General features: G+C 40.6%; 1 protein-coding gene across 1 annotated transcript in view; it reads right to left on the bottom strand.

Moving 5' to 3' along the window:
* The window catches only part of ABCD3 (ATP binding cassette subfamily D member 3), a 77,620-nt gene that overhangs the window by 40,998 nt on the left and 17,139 nt on the right, over positions 1–19,483 (bottom strand). Inside the window, exons 2-4 of the mRNA XM_075558586.1 lie at positions 15,467–15,503; positions 5,253–5,351; positions 2,313–2,401 (exon numbers count right to left, since the gene is read on the bottom strand). Of these exons, the coding sequence (XP_075414701.1) occupies positions 2,313–2,401; positions 5,253–5,351; positions 15,467–15,503 (225 nt within the window). The remainder of the gene's footprint in view (positions 1–2,312; positions 2,402–5,252; positions 5,352–15,466; positions 15,504–19,483) is intronic.

Raw genomic sequence — 19,483 nt, 5'->3', positions numbered from 1 at the left:
AAAAAGAAATAATTTACTTGACCCTAGAACTCTTTTTCCTAATAATATTTAAAATTAAATATAAGTTGCAAAACACTAGACTATATGATTTTAAACGAACTCCCTCCAAAAACTGAAAAGTATATGACAGAAAAATAATTTTGATTTTTATCAAGGATTAAATAATAACAGGCTTAGCTAATCTCTTAGAGCAGGGGTTCTCAGCCTTCCTTATGTCCCTCATGTGGTGGTGACTCCCCAACCATACAATGGCTTTTGTTGCTACTTCATATAACTGTCATTTTGCTACTGTTATGAATCGGGCAACACCAAAGGGGTCACGACCCACAGGTTGAGAACCATTGTTGGGGGAGGGGGGCTTATGGTCAAATAAATTTGGGAAACCCTAGGTGAAAAAAAGTTAACAGGTGACTTTGGCAAAGAACTTTTGCAAGTCAAGTCTCTGGTATAACGTGTGCATTCTAATTCTCGGAGGGGAAGTGGCGGCGGTGGTAGCAGTGGCCAGGTGCTGCGGAGTTTGTTCTGACACGTAGCAACTCTGCATAGGACGGAACGGAACTCTGCCTGGCTCGCGCTACCTCACGATTGTTGTTCTGTTTGAGCCCAGGGTGGCAGGCATGGTCTCAATCCATGTGCATTATGTGGTGGTATGTCTTCCACCGAGTCTTCCACAAAATATACTTCAGGAAATGTTGCCTTAGACGGGCAGAAAAATTATAGTCTAATTTTGATATTAACTCCTAAATAGTAAAAACATTATAAAACAAAAGTTCGGCTAGAAAGTAAGTTAAAACAGAACCACAAAAAAAACCCTTTGGTTTATAAGCAGCAGGAATATTAGCAACACAAAGCAATTAAGAAAGTACGAAAGATATAAAGGTTTAGTTAAAATTGGTTGAATCCATCTTTACAAAAACAAAAAGCAGAGTGCTTCGGTGCTGCGTAAGCTATGGAACACAGCGGATCATGTACGAGACGGTGGGAAGGGCATGCCACCATCCAACAATGGCTTACCATTGGAGCCGCAGCTATAAACTTTAAGAACGGCTTCTCGAATAAGGCCCTGTTTCTGCTTATTATTCCACTAGGGGGAAATAATTAACAAGGTAATTTTTTGGTAGCTCTAATCATTAATACTTCTAAAATACACATTAGATTCTTTATAAAAGAAACTTTGGAAATGTTTCTTGTAGTCAACTGAGTGAAAATAAAATGCATCTTTATCATTAGATATAGTAGCAATAGGGAATGAAAAAGTCTACCCTCTATCATGGAATTACTACAGCTTCTCCCTTGAAGGACTCTGTCTTGTTGAGATTTGCCCATCCTCCAAAGCCACTAGCCACTGCTAACAAATAAGCCTAGAAGATGAGAATGATACACACATGAAGTACATTAAGGACCACAAGAATTCTCGGAGACTCTTCTCAGCAAAAATATACGAGTCTAAATCTTTTTTTGAAGAGGCAAAAAGGGAAAGACACCTACTTACAATGTAGCTTTAAAATAGCAATGCCAGATAAATGTGTTAATTTTTCAAATAAGATTATGAATTCCCAGTACTCTTAACTTTTTAGTCAACTTGTAAAGGTTTCACACCAATCAGAGGCTCAAAACTATAGTTTACAGAGAAATAAAGTTTAAAATGACTTTTACAACGGGTGAATCTGGATTAAAAGCACAAGTAAGTTCCTTGTACTACCCTTGCAACTTTTCTGTAAGCCGAAATTGCATCAAAATAATGTATTTTTCAAAAAGATTATGTGAGAAAGCCACAGAGAAAAGAAACAATCTCATAGAAAAAAAGTTTTATCCTTCACATTTAAATTGGTCTGCTGTTCAGTTGTAAGTAAATAAAGTAACCAGGGAAGTTCACATTTAACTGCTATGCTGCTCTCCTCCGAATTAATTCCTATTAATTCCAGATAGCCAACTGGACTTTTTTTAACAGACTTCGTGTACTGTGCTTTAATTTTGTTTACACAGAGGTTTGAATCCACTCAGAGGAAGCTCAAAGACCTGCCAATCTACTCCCATAACAATGAGCCACTGAAAGCTTTATGGAGCTCGGTTTACAGAACACAGTTCCCCTCTGACATGTGGGGTAACCGCTGTCCACTGCCCATGATTACTATGCCGACACGACAGAGACTTGATATTTACTGAATAAATGAACAAATTTATAAACTGACTTAGTAAATTACAACTAATTTAAAGTATCTTTGTGTGCTGAGACGCTCCTTAAAAAAGCGTTTCAATCTAGTTTCACACGTCTACAGTATCTCACACAACAAGAAGGCGAAGGAAAGTACCTTTCAATAAGGGTCCCATTCTGAATCATCCAAACATCACAGTATGTTCGGGAAACCAGCATTACAGCAATAAGCATCAAGTAACCTGTCTGAAATAAACCAAATTCAATAAAAGTCGTTTTAGAAAGTTAAAAATTTTTGCTTACTCTTGCTTTAATAGTTGGCTGATATTTTACCAACAGATAATTCAAAGGTATAATTTACATATCATTTTAAGTATAATATCAATAACAAAGGCTTATACATGCCCTAACCTAATTTTCTCATCCATCGTTAAAATGAGTTTCCTTCATACAATTAGTCAAGAACAGCAGTTAAAGGCATAATGTATTACTTTAATGACTATCAATTGTGATTTTCTTATGTTGTTACAGGTGTACACACTTCCTTCCAAAGCAGTGTTTCCACCTCACTAACAGAAAGAAGTCTCCACTTTACACCATGAATTTGAATACAACTGTACATTTACAAATTCTTCAGTTTAGACCATATGTCAAATCGGATTGTGTTCTCTGAGTTTGGGGGAACAAAATGCAGTCTGAAGAGACAAGACCAGGGCTGTAGGGTAGGTGGGGTAAGGTTTCCTAACAAGACTTTTGTAGGACAAGTCCTTGTTAGCCTTAAAGAATGAGCACGTACATTGCTGTGGTAAGAAAAACGTCTCAGTGAAACTTTTCTCATTTCTGAATGAGAACGTTTCAACTTTCTGAAAACGTCCTGATAAATGCTGTGGTCATCTTCATCCTTTGAGAAAAATCTATCAAGACTTCCCATCTGGAATCACAGAAACTAGTGACCATGACCTGAGTTCACCTCTCTGCTTTTCATATACGTGACTCAGCAGATCCCCTTGAAAGTTACTGTTTGGATTGGACCCTTTTTTGAAGGCAACCTTTGGAGCCTAAGCTACACTGAGAGAGACGGTCTCTGCAGCCACCGCTATTTGCAGAGACCTGTTGAAGCGGGTTTGTTTGGAGTAAGCCTGCGCATAAGTGAACTGGAACCACAGCTGCAATAGTTCTTGGACATATGGTTAAGCAGCTAACGAATGGTGAAGCCCAAAAGTTAGATCCTTCCACCTCCCTTAATGACTAACTCCCTGAGCCCTCCCTTCATTTTACAGTCACGGCAACCCTGCTAAAACAATCAAATGACCTTTACACTGTTAACTCATTAAAAACAAACTCACTGCCATTGAGTCAACTGCAACTCATGGGAACCCTATAGGACAGGGTAGAACGAACTGTCCCTGTGGGTTTCTGGGAGGAGAAAGCCTCATCTTTCTCCTGTGGAGCAGCGGGGTTTCAAGCTGCTAACCTGGTAGTTGACAGCCCAAAAGCACTAAATCTACTGCGATCAGTTGATTCCAACTCAGTGACCTTATTGGACAGAGCACAACTACCCCCACAGGATTTCAAGCACTGCAATCTTTACAGAAGCCAACTGGGCATCTTCCTTCTGCAGAACACCTGGGGGTTCCGACAGATGACCTTTCAGCTAACACCCCCTAGGGCTCTATGCTAACCGATAAGGGGTTAGATACAAATCTTTCCAGAAATGCTTGCATTTCAAATAAGGATTCTTCAAAGCCAGATAGGTTTTCAGCATGAGAAAACAAATACTGTTAATTATGCCTGAAAGGTCATGAGATGCGTCACAAAGAAGATGAGGAGCATAAAGCTATTTCTCAACATATCTGTTTCTGTTGGACAGAGTCTCACAGATATGACCCCTGTGAACAAATGAAAGCTCAGGGCCTGGTGAACAAACAGCAAAGAATCTTCTACACAGATGGTACTGAAAGGGGTGCCATCATCAGACTGCCATTTATTCTATAAGGAGTCCAATGTTTTTATTGGAGGGTTTAGACAGGAGACTAATTGAAAAGGTAAGGGGGAGGCATCAATCAGAAATTAGAATGACACAAGGAAGGTAATTATGAGAACGGTGGGAATTGTAAAGTTATTAAGAGACTCCCTTGTAAGAAGCTCAAGAGTACTTGGGGAAAATGTTAAAAACACGAGAGGAAGCCTCAAAAGTGGGAGTATCATTCCATGTTTTTATTATGTGCTCACATAAAAGACGGCTGCACACCAAAAGGGAGAGACTTACAGTCTTGGGAAAAACCCTACAGAAGGCTGGTATGGCAGTGGGCTTCAGTTATTGTCATAATACCCCTGGTGGAATATGTACAAGGAAAAAATTACACTTCGGGGAAAAATCTATCAGATCATCCTAGTGACTGGGAGGAGGAGTCAAAGGTGACATTTCTAGTTTGTATAAAATAAGGATGTTGAGGTGATGAGTGATACATCATTTTAAATATGAAAAATGCCTATCTAATAATGATAATCTTGATAAAAGGGCAGAAGAGATCATAAAACTTTATTCCTAAAACCAAACCAGCTCATTTCCTGAAAAGTATTTTTAAGGAGGCAAGTATCAAAAAGCATAATCACTTTTTTGTTCATTTAACTTTATTTTTGTTCATTAACTTTATCATAATGTACACCATCCAGTTCACCATTTCTTCAAGTATGAAAAAGCATTGGTCAATCCTATCCTACGTCAATGTGACTTACTAATACTGGAATGTAAAAATGTCATCTTTTAAATCCTAACCATTTCTATTAATAGTATTTAGCTATAATAAACTAACTCCACTTAGTTTAGATGCATCACAGTATAATAGTATTTCACATAAGATAAAATGAAATAATATTTTATTTTAAGACACTACTTATTTAAAAACAAGCATTAAACATCAAAGGCATCCTTTCATGACAGGTGGTGATAGCAAGATGAGAATTTAGTAGCCCTTATTACAATCACAGAAAATATTTGGCCTATGGCATAACTGAGGTTTTTATAATATGATTTTACTGATTTGATTTCATGTAACCTTCAAAGGTGAGAATAATATAATTCCATAAGACTTACCTCTTTACAAAATGTTCTAGGGACCATGATTTTCAGAATGCTTGTAAGTCTTGATAAAAACACCCTGTCCACCATAGCTCGCTCCTTTTTCCCCTCTTTCTATAAGAAAAAAGGAAAAAAGATTGTTAGGAAAACTCTAACAAACCTACAAGCCTCTAACAAATATGATTAAATAATCATGTTTCAATTTAGTCAATATTAACAAATACTAAGGAGGGTACTGCACTTAGAGAGGAGAGACTTGCACTGCTTCCTCATATGTACACATGCTTTCCTGAAATTCAGCATGTCTAAAAACTGCGTAAGGAAGTGAGACATGCTAGAACCACGTGAGCACCTGGGATAGGAAGGCTGCACAAAGAAGTCACAGCAAGTGCAAAGACACAATGGTGGAGCCTGTTTAATGTGTCTGTAGTACAAGGTGGCCATCAAGCTAGGTGCTAATATTGGAAATACATCACGGAAATGGCTTACGAAATCAAGTACCCACTGATCTTTTTTCTTTTGTATCTCCTCATTAAAAGCATAATTAAAACCAAAGAAATCCTGAGCAAGATTTTCCCTGATACCATTACAGGAAACTTGGATTCCTAGATTTCTCATTTCTAATATGCTATTTGTCAATTCATTCTTTCTTCCTCATAAATTCAAAGACAGTTGAGTAGGGGTTCCTTCACTCACACAGCTCATTTCGTAGCAGGAGAAACATAAAATTACAACAAGAAAACTGTCCCAGACGGATTCAGCAGGGCCATGAGAAAAGGATGAGTGTCTCTGGCCAAACGACTGGAGGGTTCTCTGAGACATAAAGGAGGGGAGGCCACTCAAGGATCTGGGATGGGAGGAGGAGACAGGAAGGAAGTCAATGGCACTAAATTATGTGCGTAGGAGTTGTTGCATTGGAGAATGGTTTGTTGTGTATATTTTTGCCACAATTAAAAAAAATAGTTACACCCACAAAAATATATACATATATATATTTTAAACTTAGAAAGTACTTGTATTTGAAGTACATGAAGTACACAAAACAAACACCAATACATACCAAGAAGCTCACTGCCACTGAGTCAAGGCTAACTCCTAACGACCCTAGAGGACAGGGTAGACCTGTCCTTGGGGGCTCCCTTCCCAGACTGTAACACTTTACAGGAATAGAAAGCTTTGTCCTTCTCCAAGGAACAGCTAGTGGTTTCAAGCGGCTGACCTTGCAGATCACAGTCCAACAGGTAACCACGACACCACTGGAACTCACACACATGAAGTATTGTGGAGCCTATTTACTTGATCACAACTGGGAGAATAGGTAGGGAAAACTTGGAATAAACAAGAAACTCCAGGATACTGTCCCCTGCCTATTGCCCCATCTATCTACTCCTCCAACCCCTGCTAACTCCCTTTTTCGGTGTGCATGAACTAGGCACCTTGGGCTAAGCTGTGGGCTGCTCACCTCCCGCCTACTATCATGATCCCAATTCTACCTTACAAATTGGCTAGACCAGAGCATGTACACGGGTACAGATAAGAGCAAGAAACATAGGGAATCCAGGACAGATAAACCCCTCAGGACCAATAATGAGAGTAGAAATACCAGGAGGGTAAGGGGAAGGTAGGGGGAGAAAGGGAGAGCCGATCATACTGATCTACCTATAACCTCTTCCCAGGGGGATGGGCAACAGAAAAGTGGGTGAAGGGAGATACGGCTGTCACCTCCCATGAGGATTCACAGTCTCAGAAACTCTCTACAGGGTCGGCTGTAGGTCTGAAGCAACTCGATGGCAGTGGGGTGGGTTTGGTTGGATGCAGCTGATAAACCACCACACATGACAGTGTAACTTCTATTAGTTAGACAAACAGTAATATAAGCACACTTTCGTTAACATCTAGATTGATGAATCTCCATCAAGTCTGATTACAGAACTAGAATAATAAACTATCTATTACATGTCACACAGTGTACCCATTGCTTGATACTGGGCAGCTACAAAGATACTGGGCAGAGCACAGAATTGTGGACTGAGATACAAAGTCTGCAAACAGTATCCCTGGGATTAATGAGGAAGGAAAACACAGGAAGAAGTTGGTAAAAACTGTTGGAACAAACTCAGGATTTCAGGTCTTTCAGAGAAGGCTGCGCGCTTCATGTCCTCGTGAGTTAGGGGCCCTATCTACTTCATCCACGTATGCAGGCATCTTTTCATTCAACAAACACTTACTTGGTGTCAACATACACTTACAAAAGACGGAGACACACGGTAAACCAAACAGACAAGTCTTACAGTCTGTTTAGTTGAACTAACTGATTCTCCTCCTGAAGCTAAACCTTGTATCTCAAATCTAAATCTTTTTTATGTTCTCAAATTTGAGAAAATTTAGATGGGAAATAGAGGATAAAACACACCAGCTACCTTAAAAAAAAGATGTTATATACTTCTCATGGTTTTCCTCCTCTCACTGCCCACCCAGAGTCAATTCCCTTCTGCATCCCTCGCCCGAACGAGATGGAATCAATTCCCCACTGAAACGGCCATGTCTTACTTTAACCAGAAGGCCATCCACTTCTACCTGCTCTCAAGAAACGGACCACAGCAAACAGGAGAGACATTACAGCACTGCATAATATGCACGGCTGACAGTAAGGCTCCCCCCGCCCCCTTCAACTGTCCTGTTATCACTGCTGCTGCTTTCCTACGCTGCCTGAAAGCTGACTAGCCTTCCATTACATTTCAATCTGCGAAAGGAAGCATATTCTTCTGGAAATGATCAGTGTTTCCTGTAAAGAAACAGCTGGCTCAGAAAGACTGGATTCAGATAGAAGAGATGTCAAGATGCTCTACTATTCTTGACACATAATAAAACTCATACGTGAAACTACTCTAAGCGAGAACACCTACGGAAACAGTACGTTTCATTAGCACTACTAGATTCCCTACCCTAAACGTTTCCGTAAATTTTAAAACAAAGCAAAGCATTTTGAGGACAAAATCTTAAGATTAGACGTTATTTTTTAATTTCTTATTTTTAAAAAGCACACATACCAGTGGGCAAAGACTTTTTAAAAGTTAAAGTAATGAAACTAAGGAAATACACACAGCAAACATCTGGAAGACAGTATGGGCAGTGGGCAATGAGAGAAGTCCCTACTGCTACTTCATTCAGCTTGGAAGAGGAGTGGAAACAGAATTGACTGGCACCAATGGGAGACAGCAAGTACAATAAACGGCAGAAAAAGATGTAAAAAGGATAAGCAATTTTGTGTGTTGAAAAGGAAAGCACAACTTGGAGCACTCAGGAGTATCTGGAGAAATGTAACATGTGCACTGGCTGTAAAATGTAGAATATTCCAGCAAATTGACTTTTAGGAACCTTTTAAAAAAGAATTTTAGGGAGGAAGGGGGGAAAAAAAAGAGGACCTGATGCAAAGGGCTTAAGTGGAGAGCAAATGCTTTGAGAATGATTGGGGCAGGGAATGTACGGATGTGCTTTATACAATTGATGTATGTATATGTATGGACAGTGATAAGAGCTGTATGATCCCCTAATAAATTGTTTTTTTAAAAAAAGAATTTTATTAGGGACTCATACAGTTCTATCACAACACATGCATGCATCCATTGTATATTTATATATTTGTTGCCATCATCATTTTCAAAACAAGTGCTTTCTACTTGAGTACTTGGTTATCATCTCATTTTCCCCCTCCCTCATGAACCCTTGATAATTTATAAATAATAATTATATTTTCATGCCTTACACTGACCAATGTCTCCCTTCACCCACTTTTCTGTTGTCCATCCCCCTGGGAAGAGGTTATAGGTAGATCAGTGTGATCGGTTCTCCCTTTCTCCCCCCACCTTCCCCTTACCCTCCTGGTATTTCTACTCTCATTATTGGTCCTGAGGGGTTTATCTGTCCTGGATTCCCTATGTTTCTTGCTCTTATCTGTACCCGTGTACATGCCAATTTGTAAGGTAGAATTAGGATCATGATAGTAGACGGGAGGAAACATTAAAGAACTAGAAGAAAGTTGTATATTTCATCGGTGCTATACTGCACCCTGACTGACTCATCTCTTCCCTGTCACCCTTCAGTAAGGGGATGTCCAGTTGTCTACAGATGGGCTTTGGGTCTCCATTTTACACTCCCCCCCATTCACATTGATATGATACCTGATCCCATGGACACCTCATAATCATACAGGTTGGGGTGCTTCTTCCATGTGGGCTTTGTTGCTTCTCAGCTAGATGACCACTTGCTTGTCTTCAAGCCTTTAAGACCCCAGATGTTATATCTTTTGGCACCATCAGCTTTCATCACCACACTTGCTATGCACCCATTTCATCTTGAGTGATTGTGTCGGGAAGGTGAGCATCACGGAAGTGTTCTTGTGTTGAGGGAGTACTTGAATACAGGCCCAATGTCTATCTGCTACCTTGATACTTAACATTTAAGTATATGTACATAGAACTATTTCCATTATCGTTATATATAAATGTATTTACAAACGTACATGCCTGTATTTAGACCTCTAAAAATGCCCTTTGTGTCCTAGCTCTTTCCTCTATTTCCTTTTCCTTTCCTCTTGGCCCACTATCATGTTCAGCCTTCGTTCGGGTTTCAGTAATTCCTCTCCATTACATTGCCCTTCATCAAGTCCTCCCAGGCCTCCTAAAAGGATGACTTTCAGGAACTTATCATATGTCACTGTACAAATTACGGTGATGTTATGCAATGACAATCCTATACCTTGTAAAAAAGCAGGAGTACATAGTCATCTAGCAAATCTACAGAGCACTTAAGTGAACTAGATCTACAGCTACGAGACCAGCCCCTAGAGAAGGGCAGCATTCGTGCTTGGGAAAGTAGAAGGGCAGCAAAAAAGAGGAAGGCCTTTGAGATAGACTGACATAGTGGCTGCAAAAAGGGGCTCAAACATAGCAGGAATTTTGAGGACAGCACAGGTGGTGTTTCATTCTGTGGTACATAGGGTCACTAGGAGTCCAAACTGACTCGATGGCATCTAATGACAACAACTATGTAAAGGAGTGGAGCTAAGAAACACTACACTGGGAGAACAAGGATAAAATATACCATGGTGTAAAGTATTTCAATATGCAAAATAATTCAATTAAAGTTGTTCATTGATACGCATGCACATACAAACTACCATAAAGTGTAAAAATATGAATAGCAATGTGCTGAGCAGTGAATTATTTAATATGACCCTTCTAGGCAGTCTTTGGAACTCCCACCAAATGACTAGGTAGGACTATGTATGAAATGAGAGGTATTTTAGACCCAACACAGGAACTGAATAGCTTGTTCACAATATAAATAAGGTATATAGCATCCTTGTGAGGGTGGGACCTTGCTATTAAGGTGTAAGAAACCCTAACATGGGGATTAGTTGATTTTGCCATAACTTGGCTTAAATTGTGCCTGTGAAAGCTGGGCACTGAATAAGGAAGGTAGAAGAAAACTCGATCCATTTGATATTATCTGTCCTGGATTCCCTGTGTTTCCAGATCCTATCTGTACCAGTGTACATCCTCTGATCTAGCCATATTTGTAAGGTAGAATTGGGATCATGATAGTGGGGGGGTATCATTTAATTTATATATAGGTAATATGCACAGTATACGATTTAGCAAGTGTACAGGTAAATACTGTGCTGGGTTTAGTGTTTAGTATTCTGTCAAAAAGGTGGAGCGGGGTGGAGGGGACATCTGACCTCTTGTAACCTCTTTAGGGGAAGGCAGATCATTATCTACATTAGCTACCCAAGGCTAACTCCTCTGAGAGTACCTCTCCCTCCAAATGTACTCCCAATTCTGAAGCCAGCTGTCTTTCTCATGGCATTTTACTTCCTGCTGCATTTGGTGTGAATGGCGATACTGGGAGGGTGGGTTGGAAAGGGGGAACCGATTACAAGAATCTACATATAACCTCCTCCCTGGTGGGCGGACAACAGAAAAGTGGGTGAAGGGAGACATCAGACAGGGCAAGCTATGACAAAAAAATAATTTATAAATTATCAAGAGTTCATGAGGGAGGGGGAGTGAGGAGTGAGGGGAAAAAATGAGGAGCCGACGCCAGGGGCTTAGGTGGAGAGCAAATGTTTTGAGGATGATGAGAGCAATGAATGCATAAATGTGCTTTACATAATTGATGTATGTATGGATTGTGATAAGAGTTGTATGAGCCCCTAATAAAATGATTTTAAAAATTAAATGAGTAATTAAAATGCAAGTGAGTTAATTTATTGTGCCAACCTGGCTGATAAACACATGTGAGGTTAATTGAAGGGCAGAGGCATAAATGGCTCAGTGAACCTCGCCTTTCTAGTTCTCAGGTCTCTTGCTTTGTGATAGTCGGACCAGGGTGCAGCTGCCTTAGCCAGTTCCTGCTCCAGCTGGCAAGGTTCACTTCCTGCAAGATTCCCTGCGGAGAAGCCAACAGCCCTGGGTGTTGGAGCAGCTGTGTGGAGACCCCTGCCAGTGCTGAGATGCTTACACATTCGCTGACTTGGCATCATAGTGTGTGTTTTGTGAGATGGAGGAGGACTTTGTGGATTGGTGTTGGCTATATGGGTTAATGGGTTGATGTTGGACTTGTGGGCTTGGGCAGCACTGGGTTGGGATGTTTTCTTGATGCACATTTACCCTTTATATAAAACTCTCTCTTATACATGAGTTTCTGTGGTTTTGTTTCTCTAAAGCACCCAGACTAACACAGCAAGTCAACTAATTCTTGACACTATTTCCTAATTCTCTACAAACCCTTGGAGCCCTGGTGATATAGTGATGCCACACCAAGATCAACAGTTCAAAACCACTGGCTGCTCTGTGGGAGAAAAACAGGGTTTTCTACTCCTATAAAGACTTACAGTCTTGGAAACCCACAGGGGCAGTTGCCGCTGGTGAGGTCTATATGTATAGACACCATGTATGTTGTTAGAAAATGGCATTTGCAATGAATAAGTCAGCGAACTTGCAAAATTCCATCACATGATCTCCAGTTTCATTTCTGTCACCAAAGTCAAATCTTCCAACTACTGTTCTGTCTTCTTTCAATTTTCACATTCCAATCACTAGTAATGAACAATGCATTTTGACTGCATGTTAGCTAAGTTTGAAACTCAAAAGGCTGGTGGAATTTTTCAATTTCTTGATCGGCAGTTTTAGTAAGTAGATCTGAATAATAGTTGAATTGGTTGGTCTTCCTTGGACGCATATGTACATTATCCTACCATAATATTATACTTCAAAATGGATCTTGAATGTTCTTTTTGATGATGAATGTAACACTCTGCCTCTTCAATTTGTCACTCCTGATACAAAAAACCACAGGATTGCCCAACTTGATGCTATGGGCCCACTAGTGACTAGGACATTGACTTCTGCATTTTGCTTTACATTTTACAACTTCTAATTTTCCAAGATTCATATTTCATGCATTCCATATTCCTTACCTTCAATAGAAATTTGCGGCTGTTTCTTTTGGTTTCAGTTCTGCTGCATCAGCAAATGAAGCTTGGTTCCATCTACTTCATTAAGATGACTCTCCTTCAGGGAGGCAGCTTTTCCCTAGCTGTATTTTGAGTCCCATATAAACTCGTGTATAAGCCGAGTTTCCAGCACATTTTTAATGGTAAAATTAGGTGCCTCGGCTGATATTCAGGTGGGTTTATACTTGAGTGTATATGGTATCTTCCAATCTGAGGGGGGCGGGGTCATCCTCCAACACTGCATAAACAAGGTCCTGCTGCCATTTATAAGGTTCTCAGTGGCTAAGTTTTCAGAAGTGATCTGCTATTTCTTCCTTTTAGTGTGCAAGCTCTTCTGAAACCTGTAGATCATAGATGATCTTGCTGGTATTTGAAATACCAATGCAGAGCGTCCAGCACAGCCACCACAAGACAACAAACTGATAAGTACGCGCTACTGGTGGTAGGGAAGTAAGCACCTGGAAGAAATGATGGCATGAACGAGCTGAACAGAAATTTTCAAAGAGCAACTTCAATAAAACAAAAGTATCATAATGAAATACACACAGGCCTGGCGTCAGGACACTAAAGAGAGAGGACTATGCTCAGTATTTCTCAAGCTGAAAACGTGAATAAAATATTCAAGTCTGGAATTGTGAAATTAAAGAATTCCATGGGCAAACTATTGAACGATGCAGGAAACATTAAGAGAAGATGGGATGATTACCCAAAGTCACTGGGTAATCACTGAAAATAATCAGTCTACGGTCAACTATCCTAGGAGGTAGCTATGATGGAGAATAGATGGTACTAAAAGAAGAAGTCCAAGCTGCAAAGAAGGTACTGGTGAAAAACAAGGTTCCAGGAATTAATGGAACTGAAATGTTTCCACCAACTGAAGCAGCACTGGAGGCACTAGCGAGTCTACACCAAAACAGTTGAGAAAGGGTTATCTGGCAAGTGAATGGAACAGGTCTGCATTTGTCCATTGTAAAGAAAAGTGAGAGCGTGGTCGGGAGAGAAGAAAGAGGCGGCGGGGGCGAGAGGGAGGGGGGAAGCAAAAAAAAAAAAGAAAGAAAGAAAAGTGAAGCGACAGAATATGAAAATTACCCAACAGTATCATTAGTATCACATGAAATTTAAATTTTGTTAGAGACAATTCAAAACCAACTGCAGCAGTCCATCAAAAGGGAACAGCCAGAAATTCAGGCCAGCCTCAGAAGTAGAACAAGGGATATCATTGGTGACGTCAGATGGATATTGGCTAAAAGCAAAGAGTTTCAGGAAGAGGTTTGTGCTTTATTGCCTATGCAAAGACACTTTAACTGTGTATAACACACACTGTGGTTAACACTGCAAAGAACGGGAATTCTAGAACACTTCATCATACACAGACCAAGAGGCAGTTGTCTGAAGAGAACCAAGGAATACTGAAGGATTCGAAATCAAGAAAGGTGTGTCTCCAGGTTGTATCCTTTCACTTTACTTAATTCAATGTGTGTGATGAGTACGCAATCTGGAAGCTAGACATCATGAAGAACACGCATTAGGAAAAAGGTTCAGTAACCCTGTGATGATGCAGATTAAACAAGCTTGCTTGCGAAAGCAGAGGATTTGAAGCACTTATTAATGAAAATCCAAGATTAAGACCTGCGGTTTGGATTACACCACACTGTAAACTGAAAACTCATGGCCATGGGGTGAATTCTGACTCACGGCCACTGGTGGGTTCAAACAGCTGGTAGGTTAGCAGCCCAATGTAACCTCCTCTACCAGCAAGGTCACACTGTAAAGAAAACAAAACTCTTCACAATGGGGACAATCAACACCATGGCGACAAACGGAAGATTTCTTTTTACTGAGCTCCAAAATCAATATTCATAGAAGTAGTATCAAAAGTCAAAGGCTGTATTATTGTATTGGGTACATCTGCTGAACAAGCCCTTTAAAAAATGTTAAAGAGCTAAGATGTCACTTTGAAGACTAAGGTCCTCCTGATCAAAGCCACCGTTAATATCAGTCGCTTCATATTAATGTAAGAGCTGGACAATGAATAAGTACGACTGGAGAAGAATTCATGGTATCAGTGAAGAAGACTGATTGTGATAGTTACAGAAGTTCACGTCAACTTGAAGATGTGTAAAAGTGTAGGGTGGCGTCTAACTTGTCACAGCCAATGGTGCCTCTTTGTAGGAGGGACCTCTTAGGGAAGGCCTGGGTTACCTCCTCCTCTCTCTGCCTTTCCCTTCCTGCTTGCTGGCCACCCGAGCCCTGTCTTGTTTCCATCAACCTTGGATCCACATGACTTTGCATCCACCGGCTGTGATCTTCTTGCATTATGCATCATTGGATACAGTTGTTTGGGTCTGAAGTGAGACTTACGGACTAGTACCACACTTACAGCAGCGAGTTGGACTGGGCTGAGATACTTTCTAAATATATAATTACTTATTGATATGAAGCTCTGTCTTGTACATTTAAGAGTGTCACTGAACTAGTTTCTCGAGTCAACTGGGTCTAACACACTGATAGATATCCAGAAAAATGAACAATTATGTATCATGACCAAAAAAAATCTTATTTTAGAAGGAATTCTTGAAATGAATGGTGAATTATAGATGATCTTTAAGTTCCCTTCTTTAACAAAAGATACGGTTTTAGCTTTATTTAGAATTGCAAAACCAAAAACTGAATGCATGATATACCAAGAAATAGATGATTAAAATTTTACCTCATTGTTCTGTAATGGTGGTTTTCCACTTTTCTTACTGCAGAGGAAGAGAGGAAAAAAATTATTTATAGTGTTCTCATCATTAACATTATGTTATCAAAAGAATATGGGTTCTTTTTTTCTATCATACTAAGACAGAACACATTAAACAATAGCATTTAATCTGCCTTTTATTAAGTAGCATTTAAAGAATGGTCACAAATGTCAACTACACTTTTAGCAGACAGTGTTTACATATATGTATACTACACACAAACCCACTGTCAAGTTGAATCCAACTCCCAGCAGCCCTTTAAGATAAAGTAGAACTGTTCTCCAGGTGGACCAAATGCTAAGTTGTTACGGGAAAGTGTCACATCTTTCTCCCTAGCAGCACCAGGTGGGTTTGAACAGCCAACTCTGGCATTACCAGACCAATGCTTAACCTAATGCACTACAGGGCTCCTAATAAACATAAAAATGCATTCTATAATACTTTTCCTGGAGAAGTATGACTTATTTCTCCCCCTGTGAATCAATGCTTGGCCATGTGAATTGTATGCCAATGGGAAACAAGCAGAGGCCTGGAAAATGTTTGGACCCTCTGCTCTCATGTCAAAAATCCTAAGCTTGTCTCCCTGGTGCCATAAGTGGGTTATGCGTTGGGCTGCTAACCGCAACATCAACAGTTAAAAATCACAAGCCATTCTATAGGAGAGAGATAAGGCTTTCTGCTCCTATAAATATTTAACAACTTTGGAATCCACACAGGGGCAGTTCTACTCTGTCCTATAGTCAATGGAGTAGGTATCCATTTGGCAACATAGAGCAATGGGTCCTTGTTATAACACACTACAATGGTGTACATGCGAGCACTCACACACACACAGACACAAATATATTCGTATATGTAGACATACATAATGGTACTCAGTTGTCACACTCAATTCGTTCCAAATCGTGTTTGAACATTGAAAAGTGCAAACTCTGAACTTATTTTTTCCATAAGAAATAATGGAAAACCAAATAATTGGTACTGTGGTCCAAATTAACAGTAACTTTTCAACCTCTTTGATGGTCTGCGTTCTTTGTTTCATGGTCAATGATTTCACATCTGCTGATATATTAACCGCTTTAATCCCTTCCCACCTGCCCCAGAGGCCCCCAAAAGTTGATAATGTGGACTTAGCCATGTAGTATTCAGCACCAAAGTCAGACAAGTGGCGGCAGCCTGATTCAAATTCCACGACAATTTCTTTAACTCTAGCATGGTTCTCAGTTTTCCTCTTCGCTTCACTGCTGCTATCGCTAACTTCCTTTGGACCCGTGATTATATTTCCCACAAATAAAGCTCAACAGAAAACACAGTGACAAATGTTTTAATGCACTAACAAAAGCACTGTACGTTATCTGAGCAAGAGCCACGCACAGACTGAAGTGTCACACTTTGTCCACTAGAGACTCGCTCTAGTGATTCGTGTGGGAAATGACTGCATGTGTTACAGAGTAGAACTGCTCCATGGGCTTTTCGTGGCTGTCAGCTTTACTGAGTCAGATTGCTAGATCTCTCCTTGATGCTGATGTGTGGACTGGAACCATCCACTTCAGAGTAGATTAGTAGGTGAGTGTAGACCCAGCGTGCTTCTCTCTCTCTCTCTCCCTCTCTCTCTCTCTGTATGCAAGTGTCTATGTATGCTTGATTGCTTTTGTCATAGGAAGCTGATTTACTGCCTCAGTTTGGGTAGATGTCTCAGCTTCATATGGAGTTACTTAGCCATGACAGCTTTAGAAGGTTTGTGGGGGAAATTCCATTATTTTCAATTCCAACTCCATGAACTTTGTGACGTTCCTTGCATTGCTGCATTACTGCCAAATTCTAAAAGTCCAGGCCCAAATCAACAAAAATTAAAAACAAAAACTAAAAAATGTCTCACATTTCAAATTTCTAAAGAACGAAGTTTACTGAAATACTAAGTGAAATGAACTTTAAACAAAAATTTCAGAAGCACTGACTCTGCCAAGCGCACTATTCCAAACTCAAAAACCAAACTGACTGCCAATGAGTTGATGCCAATTCATAGCGACCCTGTAAGATAGGGTAGAACTGCCCCTGGACTTCCCAAGACTCTAATTCTTTATGGGAGTAGAAAGCCCTGTCCTTTTCCTGAGGAGCGACTGATGGTTTCCAGCTAACGGACCTTACAGTTAGCAGCCCAACGAGTAACCACTACTTAAGATACAGCCCTGCCCTCAAGAAGCCAAGGAGCGCGTAATGTGAAGGACAGACTGCTCGGGACCTCAGAGGGCAGTTGGTACTCACACTCAGAAACTCAGAGGGGCAGGTCTACCCTATCCTATAAGTTTGCTGTGAGTCAGCATCAACTTAAGGGCAGTGAATTTGGTTTTGCTTGCTTTTGGGGGTTTTTTTTAAATGCAATTCTCCAGTATTGTCATAATTTAATGTAACCTTGATTCCTTTCCACAAGATGTCAGATTGGCTCATTCTATTGTTAACATTAAGTTGTCTGGATCTAACAAAGAAGTGTCAAATGATTTATTGGTAAGACTTTGAATGCTAGAGGGTGGGAAATTAACCCAACAAAATATGCAGGCACCTTACACCTCAGTTAAATGTGTAGGGATCCACCACTGGTGGTATGACACATGTTGAGATATTCCTTCTACAGTGAAGAAGAAGTTATTGCCATCTGACCCCTCTCACAACTAAATGGGAGGCACAACCCTGGCTGGCTGGATTTTGGAGGAGACATATCATCTTATTTGGATGTGCGACTTTGGACTATTTACTAAGCAATTCAAAAATCTCTTCCTTTAGAGTGAGGCCCATGACAAGAGAAGGATTCAGGCTGCTGTGCAAGCTGCTGTGCCACTGGGGCCACAGAATCTGCCAGTCCAGTGGTGCTGGAAGTGTCCATGGCAGGGAGAGATGCTGTTTGGAGTCTTTGGCAGGTATCTATTGGTGACCTTAGGATTTGGGCACAAACCCCAACTACCCTCTGCAGGTAACTAATTACTCTCCTTTTAAGAATCAACTTTGTCTTATTAATAGGTCTTAGTAAAAATTGAAATGCCTAACCCCAAGTCACCAAACAACCGAGGCTGCCCATAAAATCATAAACTCATACCTAAGTAGCAGCAGTCCGTCGTTAAACAGAAGCGGTACATACAAGATCAGGCTTGAGCAGAACCTGCTCTAAGTGCCTGCCGTCTCTACTCCTGCACAGTAGCTCGCTTCTCCCAGTCTATAGCTAAGAGACAATGCAAGCCTGGTTTACAGATGGTACTGTACAATCTGTAAGCACCCGTAGAAAGTAGACAACAGCAGTCATTCTGGAGCCTTCCTGAGGGACAACAGTGAAGGGCAATCCTCCCAATGGACAGAACTTCAAGCTGTGCCTTTGGCTGTTCACTCTGCTTAGAAGGCGAAATGGCGCCAGATGTGTGATTTTATACTAATTCATTGGCTGTGGTCAGTGATTTGGCTGAATGGTCAGGGATTTGGAAAAACCATGATTTAAAAATTGGTGACAAGGAGCTCTGAAGAGGAGGAGGTATGTGGACAGACCTTTCTTAATGGGCAAAAGAAGATATTTGGGCCTTAGGTGAATGCTCACCTAGAGGTTAACTCTAGAGAGGAGGCTCTTGAATAATCAAGTCGAAAGAATGACACGTTCCATGGAAACCACCCTCTTCTTCTCCCAGCCACTCCTATTACTGTCCGGTGGGCTCATGAACAAAGTGGCCGTGGAGGCAACGCAGAGGTTATGCAGGGGCTCAGCCACATGGACTTCCACTCACCAGGCTGACAGCAGCAGCTGATACTCCAACATGAATGATCAGCCAGCAACCTGGGGCCAGTCTGATTCCACAGAAACACGTCCATTCAGGCAAGAGCAGTGGTCTGTTTTTTTTGGAATAAACACTTCCAGATCTGGTTTTACCTTCCTTGAATGCAATGCTTCTGCCCAAACTACCATCCATGGATGTACAGAATTTGCTACCCACCCTCCTGAACAG

The sequence above is a fragment of the Tenrec ecaudatus genome, chromosome 1 (assembly GCF_050624435.1).
Source record: "Tenrec ecaudatus isolate mTenEca1 chromosome 1, mTenEca1.hap1, whole genome shotgun sequence".
Lineage (NCBI taxonomy): Eukaryota > Metazoa > Chordata > Mammalia > Afrosoricida > Tenrecidae > Tenrec > Tenrec ecaudatus.
This window is presented reverse-complemented; position numbering and strand designations above follow the sequence as displayed.